Source organism: Nannobrachium achirus (assembly GCF_963921795.1).
Source record: "Nannobrachium achirus genome assembly, chromosome: 4".
In the NCBI taxonomy this organism is placed as follows: domain Eukaryota; kingdom Metazoa; phylum Chordata; class Actinopteri; order Myctophiformes; family Myctophidae; genus Nannobrachium; species Nannobrachium achirus.
The window spans coordinates 33,862,144-33,872,961 of NC_137813.1; the positions used below are offsets into that span (position 1 = coordinate 33,862,144).

Consider the following 10,818-nt stretch of genomic DNA (forward strand, 5'->3'; position numbering starts at 1 on the left):
GGTAAACAGTACAGGTGTTGTTGTGCTTTTTTCACTACATGAGTGGTGTGAGTGTCCCACTTGCACCGGTATTGAGGGTCATTGGGTCAGATGTTACATTTCCCATCCGCACCACCTGACAACGGCTCGACAAAAAGTTCAGTATCCAACTGCACATGGTTGGGTGCAGGCCTAGTTCTCTGAGCTTCATATCGAGTCTCGCAGGGACAATTGTGTTGAAGGCCGAGCTGAAGTCCACAAACAGCATTCGCACGTACCTGTTGTTACTCCCCTTCGCTTCCAAGTGATTGAGGGCGGTGTGGATAGCCATGGCAACGGCGTCATCGGTAGATCTATTTTTCCGGTATGCAAACTGCCATGGATCCAGTGTAGCAGGCAGCACAGAGCAGATATAGTCTCTCACCAACCTCTCAAAACACTTGCTTACGATTGGTGTCAGGGCAACAGGTCTCCAGTCATTGTGGCATGATGTATTTGCACGCTTGGGGACTGGTACAATGGTGGACATTTTGAAGGCTGCAGGGACCTCAGCTTGGGAGAGGGAGAGGTTGAAGATCTCTGTGAACACACCAGCTAGCTGGTGTGCACAGGCTTTGAGGACACGACCTGGTATCCCATCGGGGCCTGCCGCTTTACAGGTGTTCACCCGCATGAAGGCCTTACGCACATCAGCCTCCGAGATGGATAATGGGCTGGCAGATGGTGGTGCAGGTGCAGGCTCAGGCTCCGGTGGTCTGGTGTTGGTGCCATCTGTCTCAAACCGAGCAAAGAAGTTGTTCAGCTCATTGGGGAGGGAGGCGGATGGGGGCTCCGTGCTTCTGGGTCGCCCTCTGAAGTCCGTTATTTCCCGGAGACCCTGCCACACACTCCTCGCGTCTCCAGTTGTGAACTGGTCTTCCAGCTTGCTCCCATACTCCCTTTTTGCTTTCCTGATGGCTCTCTGGAGGTCAGCACGGGTGGAACCCAGATTTCCAGACCTGTAGGCAACATCTCGCGCATGCAACGCAGCACGGACGTCGCTGTTGATCCAAGGCTTCTGGTTTGGATAGGTCCTTACGGTCTTACGTGGTACTACATCATCTATGCATTTACAAATAAATCCAAGGACTGAGTCTGAGAACTCGTTGATATTGTTCTCAGAAGCATGTCGAAGCATCTCCCAATCTGTGTGTTGGAAACAGTCCTGGAGCATAGGATCGGAGTCCTCAGACCAGATTCGGACCTCTCTTGCGCTGACTGGTTCTCGTTAAAGCTTTTGCCTATATGCGGGGAGTAGCAGGACAGAGTTGTGGTCCGACCTACCAAATGGTGGACGTGGTAGGGCTCTATAACTCTCCCGAAAAGGCGTCCAGCATTGATCAAGAACCCTCTCCCCACGTGACATGTTTTTTTTGTTATCAAATATTTTTATTTTCCATAATCAAAAGAAAAATGCAATTAACAGACAAACAACACAAACAATAGTAAAACAAGAAAAGGAAAAGAAAACCCACCCACCCCCTTTCCCCGGACCAACACGGAATGTACAATAGTGCATGCCTGTGCTAGGCTGTTACCACTATATAGTGATTTCTTGAATCATAGCCTTAAGCTTATCTGCAATGTCCGACCACATATTAATGTTTTCTTCTTTTGCTCCGTGTAACCTTGCTATCGACTGCTCTAAATATACTATATCTAGAAAGGTTAAGGCCCACTGGCGAAACGTTAACGTATGAGGAGGTTTCCACCGCGTAGCTACCATCTTCTTCGCCGCCGTTACACCAGCAAAGAAGATGCGCTTGCGTATATTGTTTAGTTGCAACTGTGAGACGTCATTTAATAAAAATAAAGAAGGAGAAGATATGATATTGATACTAAAAATAGTTGAAAGTTTTGAGGCAACCATATTCCAGAATGACGACACATTTGGGCATTCCCAAACCATGTGAAGGAAGGTACCAATACTATTTGAGGCGCAGAGAGTGCAGTTGGGATTATTCAAAATCCTCATAGCACATAGTCTGCGGGGAGTTAAATAAGTCCGATGAACAAAATTTAAATGAATTTGTTGATGGTCTGGATTTCTAGAAGATAGCCTAATGTTAGACCATACTGTGTCCCAACAAAAGTCAGGGTCCAAATTTGGTACATCATTCCTCCAAACAGTATCAACAGATAGGGGCCCATAACTACAGTCTAATAAAAAACCATAGAGGGTGGAAACCAAACCTCTTGTTCTGTTACCATCACAGATAAACTCATGGAAGGGGTGCAATCTAAGGGGAGCTTGCCATGGGACCCCATAGGTCCTCATGGACGTTCTCAGTTGGAAGTAGAAAAAAAGGGTATTTCCAGGCAGATTGAAGATGTCACACAAATCTCGAAAAGGTCGTAAACCATTTCTATCAAATAAGTCCCCTAATGTACGAATCCCCTTAGCCCTCCACCTTGGAAAGCGAATGGGGCGATCCTCGATTAAAAGTCTTTGATTATTGAACACTGGGGAAAATAAGTTCCATTTACAATCAATCTTACACATCTTTTCAGCTGCCCTCCATACTGCCACTAAATGAGAAATGATAGGTCCAAAGCGAACTTTGCATTGATGTGTAGTTATGTTTGAATAGATAAGATCTCTCAATTCAACAGGCTGCACTAAACTCTCCTCAAGCTCTCTCCAAGAAACCTTATTTGCTGGGTTAAACCAATTTAAAAGGGGGCGGAGCGTGAAGGCCCAATAATAAAATTTAAAGTTGGGCAATGAAAGGCCGCCATCATCTCTAGCACGTTGTAATAGAGAAAGTTTAAGACGAGGGCGTTTCCCTTTCCACACAAACTTAGATATCGAAGAGTGAAGCTTATTCCAGTATTGCGGCGGTGGTGGCAAAGGGAGCATAGAGCTTACAAAGTTAACCCTAGGAAGAACATTCATCTTTATGATTGAAACTCGAGCTTGGAGAGAGTTGGGCAAAGATGACCATCTATCTAAATCAAGACAAATCTTATTTAGAGTGTCACCATAGTTGTTCTTAACAATAGCCTGAAGAGAGGGGAAAATATCTATGCCAAGATATTTGAATTGGCTTACTACTGGGATTATGAGCGGCAGGATAGCAGATCTCATCTGATCATTTAGAGGTAGAAGGGCTGACTTCGTCCAATTAATTTTGTAGCCGGAAATGGAACTGAACTGATCAAAAATTTGAAGGACGTGAGTAATTGACTGTGGTGCATTCTCAAGGAACAGTAGAATATCATCAGCATATAGGGAAATGCGATGCTGTGTGTTGTTAATCGAAACAGGAGTAATATCTGCAGACTGACGCACTGTCTGAGCCAAGGGTTCGAGTGAAAGTGCGAAAAGGAGAGGACTAAGGGGACAACCCTGCCTTGAAGATCTGCCAATCGTGAATAGCGGCGAACAGATCTTACCGGTTAGGACCATGGCTGACGGATTAGAATAAAGTACTTTAACAAAATGTATGAATGAAGCACCAAATCCCATTTTATCTAGTACAGCCCACAGGTAAGACCATTCCAGACGATCAAATGCTTTCATCGCATCGAGCGACAACACTGCGGCGGGGGTCCTCAGCTCCTTAGCCCTATCGATGATATGCAATAGTCGTCTAGTATTATCAGAGGCTAGTCTAGTTCCTATGAAACCTGTCTGATCACAGTGTACTAAGGTGGTCATAAAACCCTGCAAGCGACGCGCAAGCACCTTAGCAAAAACTTTTAGATCAGAATTCAAAAGTGAAAGCGGTCTATAGCTTGCGCAATCTGTGGGATCCTTGTTCTTCTTCAACAATAATGATATAATAGCTACATTCACATCCCTGGAGAAAGAGCCACTTTCAATTGCATATCGAAACATGTCTAGCATCAGCTGACCTAGATCTTCCCAAAAGATGGCATAAAGTTCAGGGGGTATCCCATCCAAACCAGGCGACTTGCCCCTACGCATTGCGAGCACAGCTTCCTGTAATTCCGCCAGATGGAGCGGTCTATCTAAGGCTTCCGCATCCGCCTCGCTAAGGGTTGGTAACTGTATGTTGGATAAAAAATCATTGCATACTGCATCATCGTGAATGACCTCGGAGGTGTAGAGCTCATCATAAAAAGCACGAAACGTGGCATTGACCTCTTTGGGTTCTGTAACCATGGCTCCAGTTGTTGATTTGACACTAACAATATCAGCAAAATGCTCATTGGATCTAAGACGTAAAGCCAGTAAGTGACTGGGTCTTGCACTATTAAAATAGTAGTTTTGCCTTGTGCGTTTCATTTGAAATTCTGAGCGGCGCTTGAGAATGGAGTTAATTTCTTTCTTAACTAGCTCCCTCTGGGTTGCTGTACTAACATCAAAGTTATTTTGGAGAGAATTATCCAAAGTAGAAAACCGAGATTCCAATTCCACCAGTTTGGCTGACCTTAATTTTCTCTGAGTGGACGCATAGAGGGTTGTATTACTCCTGATAAAGCCTTTAATTGCATCCCAAAGAATTCTGGGATCCTCAACTGAGCCCGTATTGATATTTATAAATTCGCGCAAACCAGTTTGAAACTGAGCTACAAATGCCGCATCGCGCAGCAGTGTGGTGTTAAACCGCCATCTAGGAGCTCTATCTATAACCTGTTTCAGTGAAGCAACACACAGCACCGCCTTGTGATCCGAGAGTGACATTGGGAGCAACTCTACCTTGGCAATTTTATGAAACAAGCTAACAGGGGCAAAAACGTAATCGATCCTAGAGAATGAAGCATGCCTACCCGACAGAAAAGAAAAATCTCTAACCGTTGGGTTCATTAAACGCCAGATGTCGAGTAAGCCAGTTGAGTTTGCCCAAGCACGTAGTTCTGCAGACGCTAGTGCTTGTTCTCTGCTTTCTACCCCAGTGGATCTATCTAGGTTATGTTGCCATGTTGCATTGAAGTCAGCACCAACAATGAATTTGAAATCCGTCAGTTCCAATAAGGTTTTAGTTAGTAATTTGTAAAACTCTTTGTCTAAAACATTTGGAGCATACACAGAGACTAGTGCTAGCATTTTACCCTCCAAGCGGATTTTAGCAACAGCTATCCTCCCGTCACTGTCAGACCAATCACCCAAAAAATCCAACCTAAGGTTACGTCTAGCCAATATGGCTACTCCCTTGGTTTTGGAAGAAGCAGCTGAAAAGGCTAAAACACGATAATGTTTATTAGCCAATCGGTTGGAATGCTCTTTTAAAAGATGAGACTCCTGTATAAATGCGAAGTCAATTGATTTAGATCGCAAAACCCCCAAAATGCTGGTTCGCTTATGCTGTATATTCGCTCCCCTTACATTGAAACTTAGAAATTTATATTCTGTCATAATTGTGGTTCAAACCATACGCACAGCAAGCACAGTAGAACATTTTAGAATTTCCTAGTTGGTCCCTCACAACAAACCTTCCCAACAGAAAAACAAAACAACCCCAAAAGGAACAGAAAGGAAAAAGCAACATCAAACGAACATAAAAAAACACATAACATTGAAGCTTGAGGGGGAAAACCCCATTAGCATCAGAGTGCACAAAAACAGTTCCCCACCCCATCAACCTATTAGTCAACCTTCATTTCACTCTGTCAGAGAGTGCAAACAAGTAACTGCCCAAAAGTAACCATACATTGCCCTCTGGTGGTTATGTAAATATATAACAGATCACCAAAGTAAAAACAACAACAAAAAAGTGCCTTCTTGTGGCTGAATAGCTCTCAAACATTCCATCCGCTCAAATTATGATCAATCTCCCCACTTCATATCACTTAAATAAATGAGAATGGTATGTTAACATTTCTAGTAAAGAAGGGGGAGAGAAAAAAGAAAAGAATAAAGGGGGAAAAAAAAGAGAGGGGACTATAACAACTGTAATAATAATAATCAGTCCAGCATTAGGCCCACTTAGAATGTGATAAAGCCCTATAAGCCACGTTAATGCAAATAACCAAACACTTGTGACAGATATGTGGAAATAAGGCTGTCACCACGACAAGGCACTAATATAATATTAATAATAAAAATAAATAAAAAAGGAAATCAGTGTATATGATATAAAACATATATGCACTTACATATGTAGTTAGAAATAGAAATTAAAAGCACATACGGGGGGCCATATGCAGCAAAGCACACACAGTGTTAATGCATACTGCGCCACACACAGCCCCCCCTATGCATCCATGCATACAAACCACAATTACTAATTAGAAGGGGGGAAAAAAGAAAGAAAAGAAAAGTCTGTATACATAAGTATTTACATAAAACACAGTTATGTATGATCAGGAAACCATATACAACACAGCACACATGATGCATACTGCGCCATATACAGCTCCCCGTACATGCCCAAAAGGCCAGTGCAAACTTAGATAAATGTCAATCATATTAGTTAAGTCTGTTTCCGTCTTAAACAGTAAACTACCATACTTCAAACAGTGAACATACCCAATCACGACTACAAAATAAATATCCCCAATTCAGAGCTCCCCTCTCCCCCATCAAGAAATTAACATCTTAGAAGACAACAAGTAAAGTAGGTAAATAACTACCCCCCCCCCCCCCCCCCCCCCCAGACAGCGGATCCACGAGCACGTAGAGCCAACGCGCCACGAGATCGTACATCCGCCAGCTATTAAGATTAGGAAAAAAAAGGAAAGAAAAGAACGAGTCAATGAGCCAGGGAGAGAGAGAGAGAGGAGAAGCAGAGATAGGTAGAGAGACATAGAGAAAGGGCGGGAGAGCGAGTGGTCTCTGGAACCGCGGAGCCTTCACAATTTAGACCATATTATTTATATCTGTTTTGCCTTAAACAGTAGGCTACATTACTCAATACAAAGGCCAAAGCCCAGTCTCGCCCTCCTACCCGAGAAAGTAGCGTTTTAGGAGGCATAAACGAACCATAAACTAACAACCAACATAGCCGCCATTACCTAACAGAAAGAGAGAGAGAGAGAGAGAGAGAGAGACACACACACACAGCGAGAGAGAGAGGCCCATAGAGAGAGAGAGAGAGAGAGAGAGAGAGAGAGAGAGAGAGAGAGAGAGAGGGAAAGCCGAGATAGATAGAGAGACACAGAGGGAAGACGAGAGAGAGAGCAGGCTCGGAACCGGGACACGGAACACGTTAGACAAAGCTTAACAGAGAGAGATAAAGCCCTCTAGACCTATATAGTAAGCAGCACAACGCTCAATAAGAGCAAAGAAAAAGAATACAATAATAACAAGAACAATGTCCATTATATTCAAACAAAAAAGACAGTGAATTATGCTTATAGCTTTATCAGCCCTAAATCCTCTCTCCTTGCGGTAACCTAAATTAAAACGAGTAACACCCATCTGCTTACAGATCTTATTAAAAAATAAAATATATCTTATTCTTCAATACAAATAAAATAGGCATTATGAAACGAAACACTTGAAAACACAACGTCAAGTCAGATGATGAGTCCAAAACAATAAGTAGGCTTACATTAACAACTCACCCTTTGGGGAGGAGGAGGAGGAGAGAGTGAGGAAAGAAAGACGCTGCGTAAAAGTCATCTCCAAAGTCCCAGCCAGCTTACCAACAGTCCATTAAAGGCAAAAGGATATCACATCGGCAGAATGTGTTTGAAAGCACGCGATCACAAAAGCAAAAGTGTCCCTGGTAAAAGTTAGTTCTCTGTAACTGTCGTCTCATCATCCTGCGTAGCTAGAGTCTCGTCCGCAGCACCTGGAGTCTTGAACTTATCCTTGCAAAAGGCCAGCGCTTCCTTGGGTGAGTTGAAAGTAGAAGTCGCCTCATCCACGGTTATCCAGAATTTGCTCGGGTGCCTTATTCCGTATTTAACTCCTTCCGCGGTGATGGAACGTAGGAATTCCTTTACTGGCCCGAAAGCTGCCCTTCTCTTTGATGTTTCAGCAGACCAGTCGGGGAAAATATACACCTTTTTGCCATTGTATGTCAGTTGGCCTGCTTTCCTGGAGAGCTGGAGTATGCGTTCCTTTACCCGGAAAAAATGGATCCTTGCCAGGAAAGCCCTTGGCTTATCAGAACGTGGATTGCCGGTCCGATGAGCACGATCCACCTCCGGGGGGGAGTCGGGAAACTCGTCGGGGAATGTTTTCTGCAAAAAAGACTGGATAAAGGCCACTGGGTCAGCCTTTTCTAGCCCAGGAGAGATCCCAATCACTCTTATGTTGTTCCTACGACTCCGGTCTTCTGCTATGACGAGCTTCTCCTCCAGATTAGCACATCTTCTCTCCAATTCAGTGATACACATCTGCAAACTGTCCATGGAGGAACCAAAGTTCTCAATGGCCTCCCCATGTTCAGCCACGGTCGTGTTCAGCGTGGCGACTGCAGGACGCAGCTCCTTTCCGAAGTCATCAATCTTCTTCAGTAATTTCTTCTCCAAGCCAAGCATCATGGGTTGAATAAAACCATCCATAAACTCTTTCAGTGATTCCTTGAGTACCTCGCGCAGCATGCTCTTTGTAACCGGAGCGTCAGCGTCGCCCTGCATTGCGCCAGCCATGTTGTCAGCGTTTGCGGTCGGAGACCTGGTACTCCTCGACCTCGTGTTAATCGTATTCGGCATGAAACACGAAACAACTGCAAAAACAGACACTCACCAGTGTTTTGGCGTTTAAAGTCTCAAAAGAACTATAAAGGCAGTAAAAAATGGGCTTAAAAAATGTGAAAACTTTGCACCTCTACAGAGCTCAACAAACGCGTCCTACTCGGTCGCCATCTTGTCGGAACTCCCCCACGTGACATGTTGAAAGTATTTGGGGAGGACTTTCTTCAATTTGGCGGAGTTGAAATCGCCAACCAGAGTGAAGCAGCCATCAGGATAGACAGACTCCAAGTCATTAATTGTCCCATATAATTCCTTTAGTGCTGCCTCTTCATTTGCACGGGGATGTATGTAGACTACTGACAGTATAATTGCACTGAATTCTCTGGGCAGATACATTGGTCGTAATAAGAGTGTTAAATACTCTATATCAGGGGAACACAGGGATTTCAGAGGCTTTACATTTCTGCACCATGATTGGACAGACCATCATTGCACAGACTCCGCCCCCTCTGCGTTTGTTGCCGGAAAGACAACAAACATTTGCAATTGTAGCGCGACGGCCGGCCATCCACATCTCCACGGCGCCATCATCAAGCTTTCACCTCACTCTCGACTGATCTTCTCCAGGTCTGTTTTGGCCTCCCCACTTTCCTTTCAGCCTGTGGATTCCAGTTCAGTGCTTGCCTAGTGATGTTGTCTGAGGGTTTACGGAGGGTGTGTCTAATCCACCCCCACTTCCTCTTCTTCACATCCTGGCTGATGGAGTTCTGGTTGGTTTTCTCCAACAGGCTTTGATATTTTGGCTGGCCACCTGATGTTCGGGATGCGTTTTAGGCATTTGCAGGCAAAGGTCTGGAGCGTGTTGGTGGTAATATTGGTCACTCTCCATGTCTATGAACCATAGAGGAGAACTGACATTACTTTGGTGTTGAATATCCTGATTTTGGAGGGACATTATGCTACAATTCTACAATACGGGATACAGACAGTAATTATTCTGTTGAATTATGTCTGTGTTAATTTGTTCATTGTATGTTTCAATGAAATGTAATACATACAGCACAGTATACTGTATACGGTATTGTGTGGTAAGCTGTGGTTTCATGTTTATGTGGGTGTATGCGTGTGTGTGTGTGTGTGTGTGTGTGCGTGTGTGCGTGCGTGCGTGCGTGCGTGCGTGCGTGTGTGTGTGTTTCCAGACCTTAGTACCCAGGATATCATTGTGATAGTTTTGAGTGTGAGTGTGGCAGTCGTGACAGCCATTGCTCTCATCTTCTACAGGTAAACACACACACTAAATAAACTGACTAAATAAAGTCAATGTTAAAGTTTATAATAAAGTCAAAGGAGATAAGAAAAGGTAACGTATGTGTGTTTGGGGATTTAATGTCAGACAGAACAGAAAGGAGCGTCGTAACCAGAAGAAATGGTCCCACCTCAATCCGGACCTGATCGGACCATTGGATGAGAGAGAAGTGTCCCTGAAGGTAAATTCTACGCTCAGTCTACACTCAACAAATGTTTAGCGTTTAGCAATGTCAGCTGGTGGGGGTTTGATGAGATTAGGCAAGGTTGACACAGAATGAAATAAGATGAAAGTTCAGATACGGTAAAGATTGCCATACGATAAAGCAGTGGTTCTCAACCTTTTCAGGCAGCGACCCCAAAATAATAATATTTGAACTGGGGACCCCCCACCCTGCACAAGCACTTGGAATTGTAGGAGTTGGCATTACATTTAGTTTGACTTGTTCTATTCCATTGTGAAAATAGCCGATCTATATGCTCACAACGCCTCGCAACGCGAGGTGTTGTGAGCATGTAGATCGTCTATTTTCACAATTTCAGCCTCTAATATTTGACAATTTGACCAATGTTTGACCAGAGGTACTAAAAAGGTCTTTAAAGTCCTTAAATTGTCACTTTAGAAATGTGCAGATACCCTCTACTATACACTTAAACGTTATGTTGGTTTGTTTACTGTTGAGTGAGAAAACAATGTTAACATTTAGCTTAACATCTGGGGACAGACCTAAATAATTTGGGGGCCCCTCTGGGGGTCCCGACCCACAGGTTGAGAACCACTGCGATAAAGTATGGTGAGATGGGGTAATGACTGTGACATACAGTAAAGTCTGGTGAGAATCTATATCCATTTTAGATTAATTCACCATGTGGCATTTTATTAGTTTATTATTATATAGTGGGAAACAGTAACCAATATTATTTGTTTATAATTGATGGTTG

The 10,818-nt window shown here is 43.8% G+C and overlaps 1 protein-coding gene across 1 annotated transcript in view; it reads left to right on the top strand.

Annotated features, from left to right (window-relative positions):
- Window positions 1-10,818, top strand: part of gucy2ca (guanylate cyclase 2Ca) — a gene marked incomplete at both ends in the record, with an annotated part of 28,588 nt that overhangs the window by 10,264 nt on the left and 7,506 nt on the right. The window contains 2 exons of the mRNA XM_080723232.1: window positions 9,771-9,852; window positions 9,965-10,058. Of these exons, the coding sequence (XP_080579358.1) occupies window positions 9,771-9,852; window positions 9,965-10,058 (176 nt within the window). The remainder of the gene's footprint in view (window positions 1-9,770; window positions 9,853-9,964; window positions 10,059-10,818) is intronic.